The sequence below is a fragment of the Megascapheus bottae genome, chromosome 14, assembly GCF_031878675.1.
Source record: "Megascapheus bottae isolate mThoBot1 chromosome 14, mThoBot2.hap1, whole genome shotgun sequence".
NCBI lineage: Eukaryota > Metazoa > Chordata > Mammalia > Rodentia > Geomyidae > Megascapheus > Megascapheus bottae.
In genome coordinates, this window is record NC_143522.1 from 52,885,369 (window position 1) to 52,913,011 (window position 27,643).

Genomic DNA, 27,643 nt, shown 5'->3' on the forward strand with positions numbered 1-27,643 from the left:
TGGCTTCTTTTCTCTGCCTCCCCTTGTCTAAGGATGGTCTCTGAAAAAGGTTTCTGTGGGGTGAAGTTGGCTGGGATTTGATAAGGAAGGTGCTGAGACAAAGATCCAGCAATCTGGCTCCCAGGATAACCTGCCTTGATGCCTATGGAGAAGATTGAGGTCATTCTTACCTAGTTGTGTCTTCACAGAGAATCCTGAAGATCAGAACCACTGGTAGAGAAAGGTGCCACAGAGGTGCAATGAGGCAGGGAGAAAAAAATAGAATGAGCAACAGGGGTGAGCCAGCTGGGAAAATGTAGCTCAGCCTAGAGAGCCAGACTTAAGCAGAACAAATCAAAATGGGGAGTGAGGGACAGATGAGAGGCAGAGGCAAAACAGAAAAGGGCACAGAAGATATAGAGTGCTTGCTTAGCATGCACCTGGTCCTGAGTTTTATGCTCAGTGCCCTGAAAGTAAGGAAGCAAGGATTCAGTACTGGTGTAAAAAAAGAAAAACAAAACTGTTTAGAGATGGGATGTGGACACAGTAAGACATGGAAGGCTGGAGTGAGGGGTTGGGATGGAGAAAGTAAGGGAGGGAGAGAGAGAGAGAGAGGAACAGCAAGAATCAAGAATAAAATGGGACAAAGGGAAGGAAACATTCAACGGAGGGAGAAAGGGTGAGTGGAAGATACAGATTGCTCCGTGGAAGAGCTATCTGATGTTTTCCATGGGAACTCTGTCAGCAGGAACTTTCCAGATCTAGAAGACAGTTCTAGCAGAATTTGTGGTGCCTCTGACTGACCTATACCCCTGTGCCCCTTCCCTGCACCCAGGGAAGTCAAGGTCCCCCAAGTAGGGCAAAAATCCAAACTGGACCGCTGCAAAAATCCAAACACCCTCTTACCTGGACTGGAGGAGTCTCTATCTGTCCCCGAGGCTCTGGCTCCTTTATACCCCAAGTTCTCCCACCCCACTGCCTAAATTTGGCGTCCTTCCGGAGGGACCCTCCCTCCCACCTCTCTCCCCTCCCAGCTCCTCCTCCCTTGATCTCTTGGCTCTGGAGGTGACAGGAGGACAGCACGGCCCCCAGGTTTGCCCATGAAAGGTCTGTTGCCCTGGCCCCTTTGGCTCTAGGGCCTTTTTTTAGTCCTTGGGCACATTCCTCCCCTCCTAAGGGCTGGTGGGCAGATAATGGAACGACAAGACCTCCTCCAACCACCTCTCCTGTCCTACTGTGGCCCTTACCTCAGTTATTTTTAATCTGAAGGGTGAATTGAGCACACTGAGTGAGGGTCACCTTCTCCTGAGACCAAATGTGTGTCCTCCACCACCACCGTCCCCCAACCCTCAACCACAAGCTTCCCTCCTGGGTTCCTAACCCCCTCCTCCCCACCCTCGTATAGCCCGAGGCTGGGGGCACCTCTCTACTTTCTGCGCAGTGTGGGAATTGGGGGGCTTGATCAGAAAGCTCAGGAGGAGTGCCCTCTGTCCAACACTGTGAGTCAGTTTTCTTTTGTGAAGAAAAGAGTTTCTGTCCTGCCTCCATGCTGCACAAAAGTTCCGTGTCTAGGCACTTATCCTCCCAAAGACTCGGGGACAAAGCTGGAGCTCCCATTCCAGATCACTCTGGACACAGCTGCCATCCAACCTCACGAAACAATGGAAACGATTATCGCATGCTGCCTCAGGCAGATTTGCACCCAGAGCTACAGTCCAGTACCCTCACGTCCAGACTTGACTTGGACACACGTCCAGGTCCAAGTCAGCCAAGTAGATGTGCAGGTTTTGTTTTTTTACCTTAACTCAGTTAAGCTCACAAATGCCCCTACTTACTTTTAGTACACCAATGCACACATTAGCTCATCCAAGTTTGCACACAGGTTTTTTGATTCTCCCAAGGCCACCTGGTGTGGGCCCAGAAGCAAGAAGTGTTAAGCCTGGGGCCTGAGGGAGACGGGGGGGGGCAGGGAGCAGCCCTTTCGCCTCTCTGGGCTGCCAGAGGGTGCAGTGCTACTGAGGAAGGCTGGGGCGCCTGGCAGGCCTGGGGATTTACACCAGCTGGGCCCCAGGCTGTGCATTCCATGTGCTGGGGTGCCCAGGATTGCCTCCTGGCCAGGTAGAACTGTGGTGTCCCCTTTCCACCCTCCTAAGGTTTGTTCTCACATACACATACCTTTCTTCACAGTGTCCTTAGGCAGCCAGGCCCTCTAGGGACCGGTCTCCATCCTCCAGGGCTGTGACCTCCCAGAGGTCGTGGGTGTTGGATCTTCAGCAGGCCATGCCTGTTCTGACTAAGTGGAATTGTGTTCAGCAAACAAAGCCAGTCTCTCTTGCTCTGGCTTTCCCACACCCTCATACCCAGGAACCCTCTCTCAGCTCCCTGATCCCACCCCATCAACTGTCACCTCTCAATATAGCTCAGGAGTGTAGAAATGGACAGAACAGGCAGAGGTCAGTCTCTCTGTGTTGGTGCTCTTTTCATTAAAGATGTGGCTTTTCCTCAAGGTCATCGATCCCCGAGGATACTTCACTGTCCTAGGATCAATCAGGGCTCAGAACCCACATCTCTTCCCAGGATATTTGTATTCTAAGTTGAAAGGATTTGTATTGACCACCTATAGCCCTATCTTCTGCAGGTACATAAGCTAAATTGTTACCCCCAGGAGATAGAAACCCCTAGTTGGATCACTGGAGGTCACTCAAGGTCCCAGTGTACAAGCTGGGTGTATGTGTGTGTGTGGGGGGGTTAACCCATCACCCAGTGTGTCACCGCCTGGTTTCCAAAGCCCTAGGGACACGATAAGGGGCTGGGAACAGCAGGTCAGACTGGGTCAGGGCCAGGTGACAAAGACCAGGCTCTATCCTCAGGGAACCCAAAGCACCAAACTTGGTATACATGGGGGTGGGGTGGGGTGGGGTGAGGAATGAGCAGCCAGTTCCCACTGTCTCCTATGGAAAGAAGAACATGGAAGGGGTTAACTTGGTCCTCGGCTCTGCCCCTGTCTGGCCTGGTTGGCCCTCCTCTTTCCTAGGCCCCTTCCTCTCCTCTGGCTCTCACATACTGTCTCCATTCTTCCTCAGATGCCTTTCAAACCAGCCCTGCATGTTCCTGGAAGTCCTGGAGTATGTGAGCACAGGATGAACATTTCAGCATGGACCCTTTAGCCACAGGTGAGAGGGACTCCAGCTCCCTGCCTATTTCCCTATGTCTATCTTCTTTTCTCTCTGCCTAGTTCTCTGTCTCACAATCACACTTGGTCTATGATCAGCCTGGTCCATGTGTTTGCCCATCTCAGGGTCTGACATGAGGCTCTTGCTTCTCTAACTTGAGTGCTCAGCCTGGCTAGGCTCTGTTTCCATAGCTTACCCAGGTTTCTGTCTCTCGGCTTCCCTGGCACAAAATTCTCCCCTCTGTTCAATGGCATCATCTTCAGCTCTTCCAGCATCTCCACCAAAGCTCCCGAATTTCTTTCTCTCTCAATCTCTTCTCAGTATTCTCATTCCCCTGAGACTCAACTCTGTGGTCTGGCTTTGACCCTGCCCTGGGTCCAGTCCTAGCTGTCTCTTAGGCTCCTCTACATATCACCAAATGTGTCCTCCCTTTCTTTCTATAGATCTCTTCACTGCCCTTCAAATCTGTTCCTAGGCAGAGAAATAGTCCTAGAAAGGAGAAGAGCTGAGGGTGCGAGGTGGAACCTAGAAGGGATGGCTTCTTTTTCTCAGGTCTTCTGTGTCCAGGATCTTTTCTATTGTCTCTCTCTATAGTTTCCTCTGCTCCCACTGTCCCTGGGTTCTCTACCTCTCCCAGCTCCCTTTCTCTGCTCTTCCTTCCTTACAATGGCTGCTTCACTCCGATCTCAGGCGCAGGGAGTGCTTGTAGCAGAAGCTGGGCTATGCATGCGTGTGTATGGAGAGTAAGAGAGAAAGGTGGAGGAAAGACTCAAGCTAGGGCTCAAACAGGGATAAATGAGGTACCCCAGATCTATCCTAAGCAGCCCAGCTCTAGCAGAATGTCAAGGTGGGAAGGACTGGGCTTGCTTAGCTGGAGAGGAGCTTGCTCCTTCCTATGCCACTGAGCTTTCCAGGGACCCATTCCACCTTCCTCCTCCCAGAGTCTTGCCCACACACAGCCCTCTGCAGTCCCTCCTGTGCTTGCCTTCCCCTTGAGATGATTTGCCATATGTGAACCAAAGAAGCCCATCTTCCAGCTGCTGCAGAGGAGGAAGGCCTTGAAAAATGGAAACTACAGGGCCAGGAGTTTTGCCTAGTGGTAAGAGTGCTTGCCTAGCATACATGAGGTCCTGGGTTCGATTCCTTGGTACCACATACATAGAAAAAGCTGGAAATGGTACTGTGGCTCAAGTGGTAGCCAACACTAGGCCTTGAGAAAGTCCAAGGACAGTGTCTAGGCCTTGAGTTCAAGCCCCAGGACTGGCAAGGAAGGAAGGAAGAAAGACAGAGAGAGAGAGAAAGAGAAAGAAAGAAAAATAAAGAAAGAAAGAAAAAAAAAGAGAGAAAGAAAATGGAAGTTACAATGGGGGAAATGAAGGAGAAGAATGGGGTACCTTAGGGGAAGGAGGCTGGGCCCTGGAAGGAAAGGAGGAAGACAGGAGTAGGGAGGGTTAATGGTACTGTCCTCCTAGCTGGGTGGGGAAGAGCTTGGGTCTCTGGGGTAACTAAACCTGGAAGGATATGTGACCACAGCTGTGGGTCTTGTGTCCTGGGTCTGGAGCTTAGGAAACCATTACCTCACCTGCCTCAGGGTTGTATTGCTGTGAGCCAAAAGGGCATTGGTCCTCTCCTGTGAGTGTGTAGGGAAGTATTGGCAGACATTAGGATGTAGGTCTCCAGTACATGAGCTCAGAGTGCTCTTGGCAAATTTTAGGGGTTTCCTAAATCATCTTTCATTCCATAAGTGCTGAGACAGGGAGAGGGCTGGAGCAAGAGCTATCACTTCTTGCTACATTGGCTAGAAGGGAGGACTCAGATCTCACAGGGTTCTCAGGGAGGCCTCTTAGTCTGGCCTTTGAAGCAGCTCCTCTTCTTCTGGGGCCCCATTTTCCAACCCAAGGACCCACTCCTAGGATTGGCAGGCAGTGAATAAAAGTCCAGAGGCAGGATCTTGGCTTCAAGGAAAATGACTTTATTCTCCTCCCAAGGGGGTGTTATAAAGGTGCCATGTAGGAGGTCTTCATTGGCTGGGCAGATCAGCGTGTAGCAAAACTATTCCTCATTCAGGCCCTTTAGAAAGAACACACAGCCCAAATTAGCTCTGGAGAGAAAGAAATTATAGGGGCAGGGCTGAGAAAACAGGTGATCAGGTCACCCCATGGGGAGGAGACATCTCCTGTGGTCTGCTGCAAGAGCCTTAAGGTGGGATAGATGCTGGGAGACCAATATGGAGGGGGAAAGTCCTGGAATTGAGAGCTGTGAGGTGGAGCCAAAGGGAAGCTGTGTGGATGAGTGAAGGTAGGTGGTCCCCTGGAATATTCATTTGATATCTGAGTCACAAGGTGAGAGGCCAAAGTTCGGTGAGTGGGCAAGTCGAATCTGGCCATCGGGAGAAATTTGGGATACAGTGGGTGTATAGAAATCAGGATCCTATAAGATTTTTGTCTTCTCTGGGATTCACAATCAGTGAAAGCCCGAAAGAATCTTAGAAACCAGTAAGAACTCCTTTACTTCTGAGGCTTAGTGGTTCAAATGGGGAGTAAATGAAACAGAGGCCTCCTTGGTGTGTAGACTGAGGTTGACATGGTGGGTGTACCTGCCACGGCAGGTGACAAGTGAAGCTTTGTGGGGAAGGGCTCACCTTGGTGCCAATGTCACGGCTCTTGGCTCGCAGCTTGTTGACCTGGGACTCGGCAATGTCTGCCCGCTCCTCTGCCTCGTCCAGCTCATGCTGCACCTTCCGGAACTTGGACAGGTTAGTGTTGGCCTGCTCTTCCTGTGGGGAGAGGGACCATGAGATGAGAGAGTGACTGAACTCTCAGCCTTTTCAGCCCGGGGGACTAACTGCCCTGTATCCCTCCTCCAGGCCTTGACCTCAGCACGGTCACTCACCGCCTCTTCTGCCTGCCGCTTATAGGCTTTGACCTTCAGCTGTAGCTTGTCCACTAGATCCTGAAGCCTCAGTAGGTTCTTCCTGTCTTCTTCTGTCTGCATGTCAGAGGGAGGACAGAAATGAGTTAAAGGAGGCAGCAATTTATCCCAGCTTCTCTTCATCACTGTCATTTGGGGGGGGGGTCAGGCATGAGGCATGGGGCTTGAACTCTGGGCCTGGTGCCATCCCTGAGCTCTTAGGCTAGCACTCTGCCACTTGAGCCACAGTACCACTTGCAGCTTTTTTGTTGTTGTTGTTGCCAATTGAAGATGAGAATCTCCTGGGACTTTTCTGCCCAGGCTGGCTTCAAACTGTGATCCTCAGATCTCAGACTCCTGAATAGCTAGGATTATAGGCATGAGCCACCCGCACCTGGAACCTCTCATTTTCTTTACTCTGAATGCAACTCCCTGAACTAAATCTACTGTCTGATTCTCACTAAACTCTTTAATTCTTCTGATGTCTTGTTTTTCAAAAGGTGTGTCTATTTTATATAATGTATACCAGGAGTGAATCCAAGTTGCTGAAGGGATTTATGACATAATGCAATGAACTGTCTATATATACTGGCCAGGAACCAGGCACTTGAGAGTCCTGGGACCCCATGGAGGACAAATGTCCTGGCTCTGAAGCTCAGGATCACTCTGGCTTGATCTGGGTTACAAAGTGTACTTAGTGGGAGGTGACATGCTGGATTGGTATGCCAACAAATCCCAATTGAGACTCTGACTCTAGAACACACCATGAAAAGCCAGGCTGCCCTGCTCTGGGTAACTGAGAAGTGGTGAGATTTGTTTGAATGACATTGGGTATCTTTGATTATCTTTTGGGATAAGGCCGGCTAAACATCTGCTTCCTGGGGAACCATGCATGAGCTGTGTGCAGAGATGGAGAGCATGGTGGAGAGAAATACCCAGGCTTAGAAGGCTCAGAGACTGACTTCTGAATCAGGGGACATTGAAGTGGAGCAGGACCAGACAGAGTGTGACAGAGCAGCCAACGGCTAAACTCCAACCCTCGCACAGGAAGAAGGGAAAGTAAACACAGCACGGCACGCACACTCTGTCCTTGGGGTGCTTGTTACTGTGACCCTGGGGCACGGTGGTACAAGGGCTGGAGCCCCAGCCTCGCCCGCACCTGGTAAGTGAGCTCCTTGATGCGCCGCTCGCTCTTCCTCATGCCCTTGATGGACTCAGCATTGCGCTTCTGCTCCGCCTCCAGCTCATTCTCCAGCTCCCGCACCCTCGCCTCCAGCTTCTGGAGCTGCTTCTTGCCGCCCTTCAGGGCGATCTGCTCCGCCTCGTCCAGCCGGTGCTGCAGGTCCTTGATGGTCTGCTCCATGTTCTTCTTCATGCGCTCCAGGTGGGCGCTGGTGTCCTGCTCCTTCTTCAGCTCCTCGGCCATCATGGCCGCCTGTGCACGGACGAGCCGGGGCTCATGGGTTGGTCAAGTGCTCCCCACCCTGGCTGCCCAGGCCCGCAGAGGGCAAGCGCAGTAGGGGACTCACGTCTGTGATGGCCTTCTTGGCCTTCTCCTCGGCATTCCTGCACTCCTGCACTGCCTCCTCCACCTCAGTCTGGAGCTGGGACAGGTCTGCATCCATCTTCTTCTTCTGATTGATGAGGCTGGTGTTCTGGGGTGGAGAATCGTAGACAATGGTCAGAGCCAGAAAGACAATGCACATCTCTGACTGGCTCCCACTTTCACCTGCTGAGTCCCTCCAGGCCATGTTGCTTGCAAGAAATGCACCTGCTCACCTGGGCATGGAGCAGCTGCACGCGCTCGCTGGTCTCGATCAGCTCCTGCTCTGCCAGCTTCCGGGACCTCTCAGTCTGCTCCACCACAGCCCGCAGCTCCTCCAGCTCTGCCTGGAGCAGGTTGTTGCGCCTTTCCACGATGGCGATGTTTTCCTTCAGGTCGTCGTTGGCCCGGACCGCGTCATCCAGCTGGATCTGGGTGTCCTAAAGAACAGGAGAATGTGTTTGTGATCAGGGGCTGGGCTTGGCGCCTTCACAAGGCTGCTGTGTGGACCAGAAGTGGGTGGAAAGCCCAGTGTGCAGGGTAGGATCTGTACAATGTCACTCGGTCACATGGAAGCTGGTCCTCCCTTTGGCTAAGGTGATCTGCTTCTGAGAGTCTATGTACCTTCAACAAACTCTGGAGGCTCTTCACTTGTTTTTGGGCCTCGGCAGCCATGCGGTTGGCATGACTGAGCTGGATCTCCATCTCATTGAGGTCTCCCTCCATCTTCTTCTTCACCCGCAGGGCCTCATTGCGGCTGCGCGTCTCCGCATCCAGGGAGCTCTGCAGCGAGTCCACCACGCGGAGATGGTTGCGCTTGGCCTGCTCCATCTCCTCATCCTTCTCTGCCAACTTCCGCTCAATCTCTGCCTTGATCTGGTTGAACTCCAGCTGGGCACGGAGGATCTTGCCTTCCTCGTGCTCCAGGGAGGCCTGAGAGGGGTTGGGAAAAGGGATTGAAGCAGAAAGGAAGGCCAAAGGAAGGAACAGAGGTCTGTCCACAAATCCTGGTTACACAGAGACTTCAAGAATGATGTAAAGTGGCTCAGTGGAGAGAAACAGCAAGAGGAAGAACAAAGAGAAAGTACAAGGAACACAAAAAAGCAAGTCCAAGAAAAGGCGATCCAGGCTCTCACAGGAGAGAGTCAGCCATGAAGACAAAGGCGAAAATGAAGATAGAGGTGTTGCTATGGAAACAGAAGCAATCAGGCACAGAGTGTAAACACACACAGGAGCTGGCAGAGACAGAAAGAGGAAGCAAGCAGAGATGAGAATTTGTCAAAGATGCACTAGGTGAAATGTTTGCCTGAGGGAGTTGGATCATGCATTCATTCCACAAATATTTATTCAGTGCCTGATAATGTGCCAACGCCCTCCCCCAGGCTCTAGAGGTGGGCCAGTAAGCAAAATAGACAAAAGGACATGAGAGCAGGAGCCAGAACTTAGAGCTTCGGCTTCCTGTTGGTCCCAGCCCACCCCGCATTGGCACCTCAGCCTCCTCCAGGGCCGACTGCAGCTCCATCTTCTCTGCCTCCAGCTGCTTGCGGATCTTCTCCAGCTCATGGATGCTCTTTCCACTGGATCCCAGCTGCTCAGTCAGATCGGAGATCTCCTCTATATGTGGGACCCACTAACTCAGTGAAGGGGGTTCATGTTTCTTTGCCCAGACCCTCTTTCCATCAGTATGCAGTCCTTCATGGAAACATGGTTCCTGCAGCACCCCTCCCCCTGCCTCTGAGTCCACCCACCCTGAAGGTTCTTGTTCTCCCTCTTGAAGGTCTCCAGGTGCTCCAGAGACTCCTCATAGGCATTCTTGAGCTTGAAGAGCTCCGTGCTCAGGGAGCGGGCCTCCTTCTGGGATGACTCCAGCTCTGACTGTGACTCTTCGTATTTCTGCTTCCACTCAGCCAGGATCTGGGAGGCGGTGCGGGGGGGGGGGGGGGGTATGGTCACAGCTCACTGGAGTCCCTGTGTCCATCCACCTTCCCAGGGCTGTCCTAGGCCCCTGGCCCAGGCTCAGCCCTCCTCCCCTGTGTGCAAGGACAGCAGCTCTGGCCTGGCACTGGCAGGGATCCCCTGCCCCCACCCCCCAGGCCCACACAGTGTCTGTGGCTGCCACCCACAGGCCCACCTTGTCGAAGTTCCTCTGCTTCTTGTCCAGGGCTGCGGCGGCCGCATTGGAGCGCTCCACATCCACCATCAAGTCTTCGATCTCATTCTGCAGCCGGTGCTTGGTCTTCTCCAGGGAGGAGCACTTGGCATTGACGGCCTCCACAGCCTCTTCGGCGTCCTGCAGCCTCTGGGCCAGCTTCTTCCTGCCAGGAGGGGGTGGGGCAGGGTAGAAGAAGGTAGGGGAGGATGGAGGATGTGGATTTGGACAAGAGAAATACATGTGAGCCTTTTCTGAAGGCTCTCCTTGAAACCTCAAGAGCACTGAGAAGCCAGAAGTCAGGCCCTAAGGGCTGAGAGCTGGGCAGGCAGGAGGAAGACTTGGTGGTAGAGAATGAAGACCTGTGGCACCTTGGAGGGCCCTGCAGTGGCATTCCTCTGACTTTGGGCCAGCTTCTCCATTGCACAGTGGAGAGCATGGGTCTCTGCCACCATGCCCTGCCCCAGGTGGGATCACTCTGCCCTCAGACAAACCTTTTGTTCGTCTTATATTCGGATGAGAAACATAATGCGAGCAAAAAGCTTCCCTGAGAGTAGCAGGAGGGAGGGCTGGGGCAGGGTCTCCAGTCCTGTTAAATGCTAGCTAAGCATCTGGGGGAACCACTGAGGAGGGGCCTGGACTGGGTGCTGCCTGCCAAGGAGCTGCAGTCAGAGGCAGGCTGCCTGGCACTCACTTGGCCTCTTCCAGCTCCTCGGTCCGCTGAATGGCATCTGTCTCATACTTGGTCCTCCACTGGGCCACCTCTGAGTTGGCCTTGGACAACACACGCTGGAGCTCGGCCTTGGCCTCTGTCTCCTCCTCATACTGTTCCCGCAGCAGATCGCAGTCATGCCGGGCTGACTGCAGTGCATGGGCCAGGGCGTTCTTGGCCTAGAGAGAGTCAGGCACCAAGGAGATGGGTCAGCGTTTTTCATAAGAATACCCCAGGTCTTGCCCATCTTTTCACTGCAATCTGAACATGCTCCCTTGGTCTCATCTACAGCCCCTAGTAGGCCTGGAAGGGTTTACTGAGTGTGGATGACATTCCAATGCAGTGATGCATTACAAACACAGGCTTTGTGCCTCAGCCTTGTACATCTCACTGCAACAGGCATGGTATCACTGCTATTCATATGGGGGAAACTGAGACTCAGAACGGTCATGAAGTTCTCCCCAAAGTACCAAGCCAGCCAGCCAGGGGCCAGTGACTCACACCTTTAATCCAAGCTACTTAAGAAGCTGAGATCTGAGGATCATAGTTCAAAGCCAACCTAGGTAGATAAGAGTCCTCTTATCTCCAACTAACCAGCAAAAAGCCACAAGTGGAGCTGTGTACCCCCCCACACACATAACTATACACACACATCACTAAAACACAGGCTAGTCTTGTTTCCTGGTAGTTAGCTTGCCTTACTTATGCTAGGCAATTTCTCTACCACTGAGCTACAAACTTAGCCCTACTTTTAAACATTTTCTTTATGTTTTGGGTGGTACTAAGGTTTAAACTCAGGGCCTCATTCTAGACAGATGCTCTCCTGCTAAGCCATGGCTCTAGCCAACTATCTGGTATTAAACAAAACAAAACAAACCCAAACTCATGTTATTTCACCTTTTTATGAGCTCAGCAAAGTGTGGAGAATAGGTCCCAGTTTAATTTCATTCTGATTGTCAGATTTCAAGACCTGCTTTTGCAGTCTCTGTATCCCATATCTGTGCCCAACCAATGCCAAAACCTCCCTTCCTAGACCATTTTCTCTCTGGCTCCTCACTCTCTGCCTCTCTCTGGGGTGAAAGCAGAAAAGTAGAGAGACCAGCATAATAGACTTTGGAGGGAATTCTTGGAAAATAATGGCTAGACAGTAAGCCTCATTCTTGGGAAAGGAAGAGATACAGATTCAAGATCAACCAGTGTAAATCTTGCTTGGGTCAAATGGTTCAATTGCAGGCCTCACCTTGACCTCTTCCTCCAGTTGCCTCTTGAGGTCCTCCAGCTGTTGGGTGTAGGTGAGCTTGCCTCGGGTCAGCTGGGAGATCAGTGCCTCCTTCTCATCCAGCTGTCGAGACAGCTCCCCTGGAGAGGCATCAAGTCAAGCTCACTTCTGGCCATTTTCTCTCCCCTCTCCCCTTCCCTCAGGCCTTATTCACTGGTGTGTGTGTGTGTGTGTGTGTGTGTGTGTGTGTGTGTGTGTGTACACTCAAGGCTGATGGGATGTAGGATGGATCCCCTGGAGGTCCAGAGCTCACCATTCTCTGTTTGCAGCTTGGCCCTCTGGCTGGTGAGGTCATTGACAGAACGCTGGGTCTCCTCGGCCTTGCTCCTGTGCTCATTCATCTGGTCTTCTAGGGTGCGGCACATCTTCTCCAGGTTGGCCTGAAAAACCAGAGATGTTTGTGGAGCATGCAGGGGATGTGGCCAAAAGGATGACATTAAAGGGAAAGGCATGGAAAGAAGAGGACGGGCAGCTCATGGAGAGGAAGGGACGTGGGAAAAGTCAACCATGGAAGGGGAGAGAGGCTGAGCGGGGCCCACCTTGGCCTTGATGATCTGCTCCATGTTGGAGGTGACATCATCCAGCTCCAGCTTGAACTCGCTCTTCTCCTTCTCCAGCTTCTGCTTCACCCGCTGCAGGTTGTCGATCTGCTCCCCCAGCTCGGCCACGCTGTCCGCGTGCTTCTTGCGCAGGGCGGCCGCCGTGGCCTCGTGCTGCAGCGTGGCCTCCTCCAGGTCCCGCCGCATCTTCTGGAACTCGGCCTCACGCTTCTTGTTCATCTCGATCTGCACAGATGTGGCGCCGCCGGCCTCCTCCAGCCGCTCGCTGATCTCTTCCAGCTCCCGAGACAGGTCTGAGCGCAGCTTCTCCACTTTGGCTCGAGCAGTGCGCTCAGCCTCCAGCTCCTCTTCCAGCTCCTCGATGCGTGCCTGGAGCAGTCCACAAAGGGCTCAGACCCATCATGAGTACCCCTCCCTGGGAACCCCCAACCCAGGGATCCAGAAGACTGCTGGACTAAGTGAGTTTAGTTCTACCTGAGGAGAGAGCAATTGAGGTTTGGGAGGAAAGTGGCTTAAACAACTAACTTAGCCAAGAATTCTCTATTGTATTTATTGGTTTCTTTATTTGTCCATTGTGAGGCTTGAACTCAGGGCCTTGGTGCTGCCCCTGAGCTCTTCAGCTCAAGGCCCTATTCTTGAGCCAAGCCCCACTTCCCGTTTTCTTGGGGTTAATTGGAGATAAGAGTCTCAGGTCCTTTTGTGCCCAGGCTGGCTTTGAACCTTGATCCTCAGATCTCAGTCTCCCGAGTAGCTAGGATTACAGGTGTGAGCCACCGCACCCGGCTCAGATCAGATTTTTAAAAGTCTAATGCAATATTTGCTCTGGAGGTAAGAACTGAAGATCTAGCTATCAGAGCAGAAGAGATCTGAAAACTCACCAGGGTAACACAGGAGATGGGGATCCAGAGAGCCCCCTGGCTACCCAATTAAAGCAGAACTGAGACAAGAATCCAGGATTGCTGCACTCCAGACCAACTTTTTAAGGGTCTCTTGGATCATACAGCCCTACTTAGAGTGTTCCATAGGGAGTTAGTATACTAACTGTGTGTCTCCTTCATAGATACTTAGTGCCTGCAAGGCTGGGGGTAGTATATACTGGAATTAAGACTTAGTGGGCCTCAGACCCAGGCTGGGGTCTACAGTACCCAATCTAGGCTCCTAGAACTTACTTGGAGCTCTTTGAGTTTCTTCTGTAGCTGGATGCCTAGGGCCTGTTCATCCTCAATCCTGGCATTAAGTGCATTGAGCTCAAAGTCTTTCCTGTATGGATAGAAGGGGAGGGAGACAAGAGAGGGTGACTGGGCTCCTACAGGGTTACTTTAATCTCTACCAAGGTCCCAACAAGAAGAAATCTAACTTGAGAGATTCAAGTTATCCTTTCTTCCAGGGAGGACCGTGAAGCATGGATGTGAATATTTAGGGAAGAGAGCCCTCTTCCTTTTAGACCTTTGCCTACAGTTTGAACATCTACTTGTAGAGACTGCATGAAGTTACTATCTCATAGGAGGGTTTCAGATCAAACTTGTACTGTCACCACAGAACAAGTTACTGAGCTAGGGAGCAGGAGAAATGACAGAGAGAGGGCACAAAGTACTTTTTTAGCCGCTCATCCAATTGCTGCTTGTCGTTCTCCAGATCCATGATGCTCTCCTGGGTCAGCTTCAGGTCACCCTCCAGCTTCCTCTTTGCCCGCTCCAGGTCCATGCGCACCTTCTTCTCCTGTTCCAGGGATCCCTCCAGCTGGTGGACAGAAGGGCCAGCCACGCCCATGAGGTCAAACCTCCTGACTTGTGATATTGTAGCTTAGTTACTGCACATTAAGGGGGTCTTAGGAGAGTGCATAAGACTCAGGAAGTCTTCCCTAGAGGGCAAAGTGAGAATCCTGACCGTAGAGGCACTGATCAATGAGTATGTGATGAGTGAATGAATGAATGAATGAATGTGGGATTAAAAATCCCAAAGTTTTACTCATTCATTCAGTGTTTTATAAGCACCTACTAGAGACACAAAATGGAATGAACTCAAGTTCCTAGCTAAAGGAAGTTCCTGATCTGTGACTGAGACAGATACTGAAAAAAAAAACCTTAATATATTGATCTGGGCACCAGTGGCTCATCTCAGCTACTTGGGAGACAGAAGTCTGAGGGCTGAGGTTTGTAGCCTTCCCAAGAAAACAAAACCATAACACTCTTGTCTATAATGAGCCAGCAAAAAGTGAATGGCAGAGTGTCAGTCTTGAATGAAGAAAGCTAATGGACAGTACTCAGGTTTTCAGTTCAAGATCTACTCCTAGCATACATAAAAATTACAATATACAGTGATAAGTTCAATGACTATACACATATTTAAGGGAATAATGGCCACTCAGTACACAACCATGCCTAAGATGGTAGAAGTACAAAGATCTTCCTTAAGCAGTTTTCACTAAATTCCCAGAGAAATGTGTCATGTTCTTATGAGGTAGCCTCTAAATAAAAGGCCGAGAAATGTGGGCTAATGGTAAATTAAATAAGAAGGTCCATCTCAATTATTGATCATATTAGTGAGGTTAGGTTCATGATTCATAATTGATCACAGTGTCACTTTCTATTTTCCAGATTCCTTTTGAGAAGGAATCTAGAGACTGAAAACCCTACAACACACCCACATATGTACACACACACACACACACACACACACACACACACACACACACGCACACACACACACACACACACACACACACCCTTCTGAACACAGAGGGGGGTGTGCCCAGGTCTTTTCATGCAGTCTACTTACGTCATCCACCTGCTGCTCCAGTTTGACCTTGGCTTTGGTCAAGGTGTTAACCTTGTCCTCCTCAGCCTGAAGGTCATCCAGAGCCTGCTGATGGGCCTCTTGCAGAGCTTTCTTCTCCTTGGTCAGTTTGACAATGATCTCATCCAGCCCAGCCATCTCTTCTGTCAGGTTCTTAACCTACAGACAAAAGCCCATCCCGTTTAAGGTTAGCATTCACCAGTCTGGATATACTCACAGGGACCTCCATGCCACGTCCCATGACACATTCTAAGAAGGTCTGGGACTCCTCAGGACACATGGAGCCAGAGGCAGCTGGCCTCACCTTGTTCTCTGTTGCATGCTTCTCCTTCTCCACCTTGGCCAGTGTCAGCTCCAGGTCATCAATGTCCCTTTTGAGCTCAGAGCACTCATCTTCCAGCTTGCGCTTCTTGGCAGTGAGCTCTGCATTCATCTCCTCCTCATCCTCCATCCTCTCGGTCATCTCCTTGACCTTGGCCTCTAGCTGGATCTTGTTCTTGATCAGCTGGTCGCAGCGCTCCTCTGCGTCAGCCAGGTTGTCTTGTTCCTGAGGATGAGGTAGAGGGGAGGTGACTCAGAGGGCAAGGTCTCTATCCCGGCAGGTACAAGAATTGAGATGAGTGTCCCTCAGATAGGAGAGATGTTCCAGCACCTTCTCATTCCCAAAAGAATGAAGGGGAAGAGTTTTAGGACAATGTGACTTGGGAGTACTGGGGAACGGAGGAGTATGAAAGGGAATGAGAAGTTTTTATTTCATTCTTTTTCGCTAGTCTCCTCCATTGATCTTGCTGACACCAAGCATTCTGTGTAGGAAAAACCTAATGAGACAAGCTACTTTATTCTTGTCTAGAAATGCTGACATTAAACTAAAAGATGAGTTATAGTTTGTGCCAGGCTATGCCATGATTAACCTGTGGACCCAGGTTGGACCCAGGGGGAGGATTACAAATTTAAAAGTTCCTTTTCCATTTCCTCTTTCTGCAGGGGCCATCTTGGAGGTTGTTGGGACCGTGATCCCAGAATCTTTTGCTTTTGAGGGGACAAGATGACAAGTCCCAGATCTGGGAGGTGTATAAACAGAGCAAGGTAGAAGAACCAACAACAGCTCCCAGAGGCTCACCGCCTGCACTTGGAGCTGCAGGTCATTTTTCTCCTGCAGCAGAGACACCATCTTCTCCTCCAGCTCCTTCCGGCGAGCTTCAGACTTTTCTAGTGCATCTTTAATGCGCCCAAACTCCTCCTTCATGGTGGCCATCTCCTTCTCTGTCTCTGCACTCTTCAGCAGCGGCTTGATCTTGAAGTAGAGCTTCATCCATGGCCAATTCTTGACTCCCATGAAAGCCCGGATGTTCCACTGGATAATCAGCAGGGAGTCTCTACAAAGGCCAGTGAAAGAAGTGGCAAGGGAGCCTTCCCGATTCCATTCTATCTGATGTCATGACTCTAAGTAATACAGCTCCTTCCCCTTATCCCTTTCAGCCTTCCCGACACCCCTGTCACCCTGAGGACTAGCCTTTGTCCATACAACCCCCTTTAACGGGTCCCTTTCTGTTCCACTGGTGACGCCTTTCTCCTGATCCCGCTCTTCATCAAGCCTGGATCTGGATGCTGGAAAGCTCCTTTAGAGATTCCTACCTGCGTTCCAGCAATTTCTTGAACTCCATTCTGGAGAGCACACCCCGGGATTGGGCCTGGATGCGAGTGATGATTCGGCTCAGCCTCTCATCTCTCATCTCCTCCAGCAGCCCCAGCAGTCCTGCCTTGAAGAACACCTGTGAGCAAGGAGTAAAACCAAGTAGGTCTCAGAGAGCCGTATTCAGGGCGGAGGAAGTAGGAAAACCAAGTAGATCTCAGAGAGCCGTATTCAGGGCAGAGGAAGTAGGAAACCACAGTTAGTTCCAAGGAGAACCTGTCACATGTATGTTCTAGACCTCAGGTGCAAATTAAGAAAAGGAAAGCCTTGGTTCCAGCACTTGGGTTGATAAAGAAGTCGGGGCTTTGATTCCTGCTTTCCAGCTGTTTCACGCAACACTGTTACATACTTTGCAACTGCCCAGTAGGGCTTTAGACTCACCTTGGTGTGGCCAAACTTGTACTGGTTGTGGTCAATGTCCAGGGAGCTCAGCAGCTTCTCCGCCCCTTTCCTGCTGTCAATGAACTGGCCCTCAGGGATGGCCGCTGGGTTCAGGATGCGATACCTGGCCAGGGGAGTGACTGCACTCAGCAGGGCAGACACTCCGGGGGCAGCTGCAGACTCCTGCCTCCTGCCTCATCCGGGTATCCTGGGCTCCCGCTCAGCCCTGCTCCTGGAGGAGCGGCTGCACTCACCTCTGCCGGAAGTCCCCGTAGAGGATGCGGTTGGGGAAGCCCTTCCTGCAGATGCGGATGCCCTCCAGCACGCCGTTACAGCGCAGCTGGTGCATGACCAGGGGGTTGTCCATCACCCCTGCGGCAGGACGGGAGGCCGAGTGAGTCCAGAACACTGGACTAGGAGTCAAAAGTCTGGGGTGTATGTGTATAGCCCTTGGGTTTGAACTCAGGCCCGGGTGTTAGCCTTCAGAGTTTGTGCTCAAGGCTAGCACGGTATCATTTGTGGTCAAACTCCATTTCCAGATTGTTGGTGTTTACTTAGAGGTAAGAGTTTTATGGTTTTTCCCTGCTTGGGCTGGCTTTGAACAGCAGTCATCAGCTCTCAGCCTCCTGAGTAGCTGTGAGCCACTGGTGCCCAGCTGTAGCCACATTTTTAAGCATAACTAAAAGGCTCTCTTATTTCTTGTTTAATATGGTGGTATTTGAGATAGATACAGCCAGATATTTCTAGATGAGTAAGCTAAGGCCAATGGAGTTAAGTGACGTCTACTAAGCTGATCAAGATGAGAGCCAGACTTCAGGTGCCAGCAGCCCCTGCTTCTAATCTCATCTACTTAGAGTCTGACATCTGAAGATCAGAGTTGAAGCCAGCACACACTGGGAAGTCTGTGAAACGCTTATCTCTAATTAACCACCAAAAAGCTGAAAGTAGAGAGATGGGTTAAGTACAAGACTCCCAGCCTTGAATGAAAAAGCTAAGGAGGGCTGGGAATTTGGCCTAGTGCTTGCCTAGCATGCACAAAGACCCGGGTTCGATTCCTCAGTACCATATATATAGAAAAAAGCCAGAAGTGGTGCTGTGTCTCAAGTGGTAGAGCTCTAGCCTTGAGAAAGTCCAAGGACAGTGCTCAGGCCCTGAGCTCAAGCCCAGGACTGGCAAAAAAAAAAATCTAAGGAATAGCTCCCAGGTTCTGAGTTCAACTCCCAGTACCAACACACACTGAAAAATGAGTGTCAGAATTGAACCAGATCCTTGAGACTCTATCTTCTTGTGGATCAAAAATAGATAGGGCTGGGAGTGTTGCCTAGTGGTAGAGTGCTTGCCTAGCATGCATGAAGATCCCTGTTTGATTCCTTGGTACCACATACAAAGGAAAAGCCAGAATCAGTACTGTGACTCAAGTGGTAGAGCTCTAGCTTTAAGAAAGCCTAAGGACAATGTTCAGGCCCTAAGTTCAAGCCCCAGAACTGGAAAAAAAAATAGATAGGCAGCACCTGTGGCTAGCTACTCAGGAGGATGAGAACTGAGGATCTTGGTTTAAAGCTAGGCAGGGCAGGAAAGCCTGTGAGACTCTCAACTCCAATAAACTACTCAGACACTGTGGCTCAATTGGCAGAGCACTTGCCTTGAGCAAAAAGCTCAGAGATAGTGACCAGGCCTTGAGTTCAAGCCCTAGAAGAGTCGTGCGCGTGCGCGCGCGTATGCACACGCACGCGCACACACACACACAGTGGGCTAGACATTTCCTGTGCATCTAATCAGGGATTCTAAGTCACTGTTGGGAGGTCCCTGAGGTATATCTTCCAAATGTGAAGTAGCACTGGGAGAAAGCGGTTTAGGAAACCCCATGGGGAGAAGAATGTGATTTGGAAAGCACCTGGCTGAGCTTACGAGATGGGTTGAGATGAACTTGTTCTGGGGTAGTGTGTGTCCAGTGGTACATTAATCTAAATTCCGGGCTCACCTGGAGACTTTGTCTCATTAGGGATGATGCAACGCACAAAGTGAGGATGGGTAGAACGCAAGTTGGTCATTAGCTTGTTCAGATTTTCCTATGGCAAGAGGAAAAAATAAATTACATTAAAGCAAAAGACAGTCACTAGGGAGAGGGGCTGGATGGCAGGTAGGAAATGAAAAGAGAGATGTGGTAGAAATCTAACCAGGTTAGAAGCCAGGAGAAGGAGGGAAGGAAAACAAAGAGTGGAAAGGATCAAGAATGGATGGAAACAGCTGGGCATTGGTGGCTAATGCCTATAATCCTAATTATTCAGTAGGCTAAGACCTGAGGATCATGGTTCAAAGCGACCCGGGCAGAAAAGTCTGTGAAAGTCTTGTGTGTGTGTGTGTGTGTGTGTGTGTGTGTGTGTGTGTGTGTGCCAGAGCACTGTCCTTGAACTTCTTTTTTGCTCAAGGCTAGCACACTTTACCGCTTAAGCCACAGCACCACTTCTGGCTTTTCCCGAATAATTTGTTGGAGATAAAGAGTCTCACAAACTTTCCTGTCCAGGCTGGATTTGAACTACAGTTCTCAGATCTCAGCCTCCTGAGTAGCTAGGATTACAGGCATAAGCGACCAGCACCTGGCTTGAAATCCCCCCCCTTTTTTTTTTCCTTTTTCTTCTTTCTTTTCTTTTCCTTCCATTCTTTCTTTCTTTCTTTCTCTCTTTCTTTGTTCTGTTGGTTGCAGGGCTTGAACTTGGGACCTGGTCTAGGAATTGTCCACAAGCCCTTTTGCTCAGAGCTAGCACTCTACCACTTTGAGCCACAGATCCACTTCTAAAGAAACTAACCAGCAAAGAGCCAGAGGTAGAGGTATGGCTCAATTGTTAGAACATCATCTTGGAGTGAAAAAGCTCAGTTCAAACTTGAGTACTGGCACACACACACACACACACACACACACACGCACACTGGACTGAGAATACTGGGAGTAGGAAAGTACAGGCATGGACGAGGCAGGGTAAGGCTAAGGCCGAGTAGAAACTGGGTGACTGGCATGACTCAGGAGCCATGTTGCTGTGTGACCACATACTCACCCTGTGCAGAGCTGACACAGTCTGGAAAGATGAGCCTTTCTTGGCCTTGCCTTTCCCCTTGTCAACAGCTGTGGAGAGGGAGTAAGCAGAAGGAGCCTCAGTGGGCACATGGGAGGGTCAGGATGACTCTTTCATCGCATCTTACTGGCTTTTGGCTTCTGGATATGGCTCCTTAATGTCCCTGCCTCAGTGTCTCCACCCAATTCCACCCCCAGTGAGCATGTCAACCTTGGATGTGGTCTGATGGGGAATCGGTAGGGGCAGAGGACCTGCCCTGCCTCAGAACTGTGACCCCAGGGGACTAAGTCTCTACTTACGGGCATCTGCCCCGGCATAGTTGGCAAACAGATTGCTGAGCAGCTTGAGGGAGGACTTCTGGTACAAGCCCACCACTGTCTCGTTGAGTGGGTCTTTGTTCTTCTGCAACCAGCCTATGATGTTGTAGTCTACGGTGCCGGCGTAGTGCACCAAGGAGAAGTGGGCTTCCTGCTTCCCCTTGATGTTGCGGGGTTTCTGGAAGTTGCTGGACTTGCCCAGGTGGTTGTCGTACAGCTTGGCCTTAAAGGTCATGTCAGTGGCCTTGGGGAACATGCACTCCTCCTCCAGAATCGACATGATACCCATGGGCTGAAAGTGGAGGGGAAAAAGCATCACTGGGTGTGTAAGGTGGATTCTGCTCTACAGTCAATATTTACTCTGCCTTGGGGATTAAGGTACTGCATACTAGGTACTCGCTCTTTTTTTGGGAAGGGGGGCATAGGGCTTGAACTAGGCCTGGGTGCTGTCCCTGAGCTCTTCAGCTTAAGGCTGCCTCCCTACCCTCCAGCCAAGCCCCACTTCGTTTTCTAGAGGTTCATTGGAGATAAGAGAGATAAGAGTCTCAGGTCCTTTTGTGCCGGGGTTGCCTTTGAACCTTGCTCCTCAGATCTCAGCCTCCTGAGTAGCTAGGATGCCAGGCGTGAGCCGCCGGCACTGGCTGGTACTCAGCTCTTGAGGATAATTTTCTACTGATTTGTATCCTTGTAAGCCTTTTATAGGTGGGGATGTGTGTGTGTGTGTGTGTGTGTGTGTGTGTGTGTGTGTGTGTGTGTGTGTGCGCGCGCGCGCGTGTGGTAGGGCTTGGACTCAGGGCCTTGAACTCTCATTTGGCTTTTTTCCCCTCAAAACTGGTACTCTTGAACCACAGCCTCTGCTTCTGGTTTTTGGCAAATTAATTGGAGATAAGAATCCGTGGACTTTTCTGCCCAGGATGGCTATTTGCTAAAATCCTCAGATACAGCCTCCTGAGTAGTTAGGATTACAGGTGTGAGCCACAGGGCTTGACAGGTGGGGATTTTGCTTATGACCTTTGTGAAAGTCCAAGTTTGTGGTAGCTTTTGGTGCTTTACACAGCTCTGCGCCACTCAGATGCCTGCAACGTGCTCTTAGCATCTCCCATATCTCCTTTACACTTCACACTTCCTGATTTGGGAAATGTGCCCACTGGTGATGTATGCACTGCCCTGTGTAAATCAGGGCCACACTGCAGGGGATCCTTCTGCAGTTTCCCACCTTCCCTGAGTCCACTCTTTAAGCTCCTGGAAACTCAGCTGTCCATACTCTTATCTTGGATGCTCAGAACAACACAGAACTCTGAAAACTAGGGCTTGGGATTCTTCAGCCCCACTTGTGTTACTACGATGACACTCCCCAAAACGGAGGGGGCTGCCTCTGTACCCGGGCGGTTCATGTGGGAATGTGGTAGGGAGCTCAGACGACCCAGCCAGCCAGCACCTTCTCTATGAGGTCGATGCAGGCCTGCAGGTCCATGCCGAAGTCGATGAACGTCCACTCGATGCCCTCCTTCTTGTACTCCTCCTGCTCCAGCACGAACATGTGGTGGTTGAAGAACTGCTGCAGCTTCTCGTTGGTGAAGTTGATGCAGAGCTGCTCAAAGCTGTTGAACTGTGATGGAGACAGAGGGACAGCCGATCAGGCCGGCGGGGTCTGAGGGCCACAGGGACAGTCCGGGACAGTGCCACCAGGGGTGTGTGTGCTCTCCTCCCAAGCCAGGGCAGGAGAGGGAGGGCTTCGCTGAGGCAGGGAGGACGAATCCCTCTGTCACGATTCCACTGCAACCCATGGCCGGCCCATGGCTGGACCTCCACCAATGACTGAACGTGTGGGCGAGAGAGCGAGTGTTTTCCCACGCCCAGGGCTCCCCAACTCACATCGAAGATCTCGAAGCCAGCGATGTCGAGGACTCCTATGAAGTACTGGCGTGGCTGCTTGGTCTCGAGGGTGGCATTGATGCGTGTCACCATCCAGTTGAACATCTTCTCGTACACTGACTTGGCCAGGGCACCGGTGGCATACGCCACCTGTAAGGAATCCACAAGTGTCAGCAGTGTGGGGGAGACGCAGATAATAAAGCTGCTGGGAAGCATGCGTTTAAAGGCACACAGCCACCACGGGGTGAATACCCTCCTCAGCCTTTTATCTTCTGAAGATGGCCTACCTGCTGGACATTCTGCCCCTTGGTGACGTATTCATTGCCCACTTTCACTCGAGGATGGCACAGTCCCTTGAGCAGGTCAGCTGAGTTCAGCCCCATGAGGTAGGCTGATTTATCAGCCTCTGGAAGGAAGCACAAGTTGGTAAAGGGATGACTGACCTGCAGATGTGGTCAACTATGACTTGACAGCTGTTTGCATCTTTCCCGCCACTCACCTTCGGTGCCATCTGGCTCTGCCTGCTCTTCCCGCTGCTTCTGTTTGAACTTCATGTTTCCAAAGTGCATGATGGCACCTGTCAGCTTGTAAATGGAGTTCTTTTCCTCTGAAGTAAAGCCCAGCACATCAAAGGCACTCTGTAGAGAATTCCAGAAAAAGAAGAACGATCAAGCTGGATACCAGGGGCTCATGCTTGTAATTCTAGATACTCAGGCGGCTGAGATCTGAGGATCAAAATTCAAAGCCAGCACAGGCAAAAAAGTACACAATGGCCGGGAGTTTGGCCTAGTGGTAGAGTGCTTGCCTAGCATGCACGAAGACCTGGGTTCAATTCCTTGGTACCATATACATAGAAAAAAGCCGGAAATGGTGCTGAGGCTCAAGTAGTAGAGCTCTAGCCTTGAGAAAGTCCAAGGACAGTGCACAGGCCCTGAGCTCAAGCCCAGGACTGGCAAAAAAAAAAAAAAAAAAAAAGTACACGACTCATCTCCAACTAGCCACTAAAAAACCAGAAGTAGAGGTACCGTTGAAGTAGTAGAGTGCTAGCCTTTAGTGAAAAAGCTAAAAGATAGCACCTGGGCCCTGAATTCAAGCCCTAGTACCATAAATTGGAGAGACTAAGTCGCCTTAGTCCTTGTGGGTTCTGAGACTTCTACACCCTGTGGGGAAACTCCAAAAACAAAGGTAGAAGAGGCAAGGCAGGATGCTGCCTCTGCCTTGCCTGCTATAAGAGGTTATAGCTGTTTTCTGGACCTGCTCTGATATATTCACTTACATTTCCAGTCCCTACACTTGTTTTTCTGCCTGGCTCTCCATTCCTATCTGTATCCCTCTTCTACCTTACAGCTGACCATAGCTCTACATCATTCTCCCTCCCATTTCTGTTTGGCAATGCTTTATTTCTTATCTTGTCTGCCTCTCTATCCATGGTTTTCAGTGCTCTCTAGTTTGGCTGAGTACCAAATACAGGCTAATCCTCTCAGCCTACTCATAGTGTACTTTTAGCCCTCGAGGAGTGCCATCATGCTTTAACAATTAGACAATCAGGGGCTGGGAGTTTGGCCTAGTGGTAGAGTGCTTGCCTAGCATGCACGAAGACCCAAGTTTAATTCCTTGGTACCACATACATAGAAAAAAAAAAAAAGTTGGAAGTGGTGCTGAGGCTCAAGTGGTAGAGCCTTGAGAAAGTCCAAGGACAGGGCTCAGGCCCTGAGCTCAGGCCCAGGACTAGTGCAAAAAAAAAAAAAGACAATCAGTTTCTCAGCTCTGCCCTTCAACTGGTCTCCCACGTGCCCCCACTGCCAACTCCACCTGACTAGGCCTCACACACTTACATCAGTGGCCATGAGCTCTTCAGAGTCATCAATTGAGGCCACAGTGGTCTCTCCTTGGGAGATGAATGCATAATCGTAGGGGTTGTTTGTAATCAACAGCATGTCTAAGGGAAAAAAATATATATATGGTTCAGTTGTGCTACAACCCCATCTCTCATGGGCCAACTAGCCACAGCACATGGGGCCCAGCAGGACACAGGACAGGGCTTGACTTGTTTCACACTGCACAGAGCTGAATCCAGCAGTGCCACAAAGCCCAGGACATGCTAACCAGAATCCAGCCACAAGCAAAGGGGATCAGGTTGCCATGGAAATAGCTGGTCTCGGTTGGTGGCTCTGACTCACCCAGCAGCTCAGGCTTTTTATTAGACAGGATTTGGTAGAAAATATGATAATCTCTTTCTGCTTTCAGCTGGAAAATAACTCTGGATTTTTCCAGAAGGTCTGCGGATAAAAGGAAAGGATGTACAGGCTAATATTTAGGTACAAGGTAACAGAGGAAAACAAAATATGTAGCAAGCATAAAGTAGAGATAGAGACTAAGTACATACATAGAGATGGAAGCAGCACCCCCAAAGGACAGAGATCATCTTAAAGAAAACCCCAAGAGACATACAGATGTTCAGGAGCAGATATAGAGAAACAGCTTGGAAAGACAAATGTACAGACTCAGAGGCAGACAGGATAAAGGATGAGAGGAGAGAATGATAGAAGAGGGGGAGCAGGGAGGGGACATCTAGTGAAAGGAAAAGAGAATTGTTGAGATCAGATGATATAGAACAGGGTGAACTCAAGCGAAGCCCTCGCTGATTCGTGGAACTCACAGGTCTCAATGTCTGCGGATGCCAACTTTCCAGTCGCCCCAAAATGAATTCGAATAAATTTCCCCTGAAGAGGAAGAAAAAGAAGATAATGACTTGCGAGATAGGCTCACATGTGAGACTCACCCTGAGTCAGACCAACTCCCAAGCGCAGGGACAAAGAACACTCACAAAGCGAGAGGAATTGTCATTCCGAACCGTCTTGGCATTGCCAAAAGCCTCCAGAGCAGGATTGGCTTGGATGATCTGATCTTCTAGAGTGCCCTGCAGAGTTGAAGAAAAATGGCAGGTGAGAGGGCTTCCTGCCTCCTCTCTGAGGAGCAGGCTCTTGGAGGGAGAGCAGCAGGCCTACCTTGCCTGGGGTCTGGTCCTTCTTGCTGCGGTCCCCAATGGCAGCGATGACAGCGAAGTACTGGATGACCCTCTTAGTGTTGACAGTCTTTCCAGCTCCGGATTCCCCACTGTTGGTATAGCCAGAGGCAGGTTAAGCCATGAACAACACTGCTTAAGCCAAGTGAATTTCAAGGGAGAAGACAAAGTCTGCCACCCTCAAGAGTGGGAACACTCGAAGGCGAGGAGTTTGTCCTAGTGGTAGAGTGCTTGCCTAGCATGCAAGGGTTCAACTCCTTGGTACCACATACATAGAAAAAAAAGCTGGATGCGGTGCTCTGGCTCAAGGGGTAGAACTCTAGCCTTGAGAAAGTCCAAGGACAGTGCTCAGGCCCTGAATTCAGCCTCCAGGACTGGCAAAAAAAAAAAAAGTGGGTGACCTGGGCCAGAAGTGGTCAGATAATAAGCACTCAAGCACATGGCAGTCTTTAGACATATATGCAGGCAGAGAGAGCAAGCAAAAAGGTTGCTACAAGAAGGCCTAGTTTGGGTGGGTTGTGTTTGGTAGTCTAGGTGAATCTGTGGTGAGAGACCTGGGCTATTTTGGAAGAGTGGGTAGGACAAGGAAAGTTCCTAAAGCGAAAATGAAGATGCAAAGATATGGAGATGATGGGATTATGGGGTGTGAAGAGTTGGAGAGAGGTGGTGAAGGTGATGAGAAAGGGGGAAAAAATGGATGGACAGTGGAAAGGAAGAATGAGCATCTAAGAAAAAGAAAAGAAAGATTAGGACAAAGATCTGTGAGTAAAGAAGAGACGGACATGAAAGAGAAAGGGAAGAGAGCCATAGACGTATGTGTAGGAGTCCGGATACCCTGGTATGTGTTTGGGGAGAGGGGGAGGATGATCAGGGATTCTAGAAGGAAACAGGGCTGTGTTTTGCTCACGTGATGAGGATGGACTGGTTCTCTCGATCTGGAAGAGAAAAGACAAGAGGCAGGGGTGAGAGCTGAGGGCCCAGGTGCGTGGTGGGCTGAGGGGACGCCATCAGGTGCCAGGCTCACCTGTCAGCATGTATTGATAGGCATTGTCAGAGATGGAAAAGATGTGGGGCGGGGCCTCACTTCTCTTCTTGCCCCGGTAGGCAGCCACCACCTCGGCATTGTACACCGGCAGCCACTTGTAGGGGTTGACAGTGACACAGAAGAGGCCTGAGTAGGTCTGGGGAATGGAAAAGGGAAAATGGATTGCCAGTCATGTGTGGGGAGGGGTGGCAAATTCTTTCCAGGGGAGGAAAGAGGAAGGAGCCAACCCCTGGCTGTGCTCATTCTGAGTCATGCAGCCCCTAGGGTGTTAGAACCCAGCCAAGGCTGTAGAGGGCCAGAGGAGCATACAGTGCCACTCTGCTCGGGTGCAATGAGCAGACTTCTGGGCACCCAGGGAATGGGCTAATGGAGCCACTCACGTAGATCATCCAGGAGGCGTAGCGCTCCTTGAGGTTGTACAGCACCGCGGGCTCGTGCAGGAAGGTCAGCATGGCCATGTCCTCGATCTTGTCGAACTTGGGTGGATTCTGCTGCATCACCTGGTCCTCCTTCACGGTCACTGTCTGCAAAGCCCCCTCCCCAGGTCAGCTTGTGTTTTTCTTCATCCCTCCACAGGGAAAGGAGGAGAGCATTGAGCAGAGGAGGAATTGGGATCTCCCAGAGAGCAGAGCTCATATGTGGGGAGTGAGGACTCTTTGGAGGGCTTGATCACCCTCCCCCCAGAAACCAAATGGCCTTAGATGTGTGTGGGTGAATCTTGGGTGTGCCCTCTCTGGGCACCTTGCATGGACGGGGTATCTGGGATGGCAGCTTCTTCACCCCCGCCCTGCCACTCACCTTGCCATTCTCAGTCTCAGCAGTGACTTTGCCACCCTCTCGAGACACAATTTTGGCCTTGACAAATTCTTCTTTGTCATCAGGCACAAAGACATCTTTCTTGAGGTCGAAGGGCCTGGTCTGGGCTTCCAGTCTCTCCTTCTCTGACTTGCGCAGGAAGGGGGCAGCAGCTCCAAAGGCCGCCATCTCTGCATCCGCCATGGTGGTACCTGGAGTGAGCAGGAAGAGCCACTGTCGACCCCTATCTTCGAGCTCTTCCCTTCCGTGGGAGCCCCTATATCTGGCATCATGCTGAGGACTTAGAAAAGGTGATCAGCAAGTTCTTTGATCTTATCCT

The 27,643-nt window shown here is 50.9% G+C and overlaps 1 protein-coding gene across 1 annotated transcript; it reads right to left on the reverse strand.

The window, feature by feature from the left end:
* Positions 1-5,103: 5,103 nt before the first annotated feature.
* LOC150055309 (myosin-7) lies at positions 5,104-27,507 on the reverse strand. The gene is made up of 38 exons (XM_090345262.1): positions 27,307-27,507; positions 26,889-27,032; positions 26,488-26,644; positions 26,371-26,398; positions 25,447-25,555; positions 25,266-25,358; positions 25,098-25,161; positions 24,619-24,717; positions 24,274-24,377; positions 22,938-23,076; positions 22,726-22,844; positions 22,439-22,588; positions 22,002-22,172; positions 20,546-20,855; positions 20,229-20,296; positions 19,157-19,244; positions 17,430-17,547; positions 17,176-17,299; positions 16,737-16,873; positions 16,222-16,477; positions 15,406-15,648; positions 15,084-15,260; positions 13,900-14,045; positions 13,475-13,565; positions 12,285-12,674; positions 11,999-12,125; positions 11,707-11,825; positions 10,449-10,645; positions 9,737-9,920; positions 9,354-9,519; positions 9,095-9,219; positions 8,230-8,538; positions 7,842-8,045; positions 7,592-7,717; positions 7,222-7,497; positions 6,045-6,140; positions 5,794-5,928; positions 5,104-5,222 (listed from the first exon to the last, which is right to left on the reverse strand). Exons 1-38 carry the CDS (start codon positions 27,505-27,507, stop codon positions 5,205-5,207), a joined length of 5,808 nt encoding a protein of 1,935 aa, XP_090201388.1. The 3' UTR covers positions 5,104-5,204.
* Positions 27,508-27,643: the final 136 nt, after the last annotated feature.

Excerpts from the sequence above, each read along its gene's own strand:
- LOC150055309 (XM_090345262.1), bottom strand. The coding sequence starts at position 27,507 with ATGGCGGATGCAGAGATGGCGGCCTTTGGAGCTGCTGCCCCCTTCCTG. Across the intron at positions 27,033-27,306 it reads CTGAGACTGAGAATGGCAAG|ACAGTGACCGTGAAGGAGGA; the intron begins GTGAGTGGCAGG and ends GGGGCTTTGCAG. Across the intron at positions 16,874-17,175 it reads ACAAGTTTGGCCACACCAAG|GTGTTCTTCAAGGCAGGACT; the intron begins GTGAGTCTAAAG and ends CCTTGCTCACAG.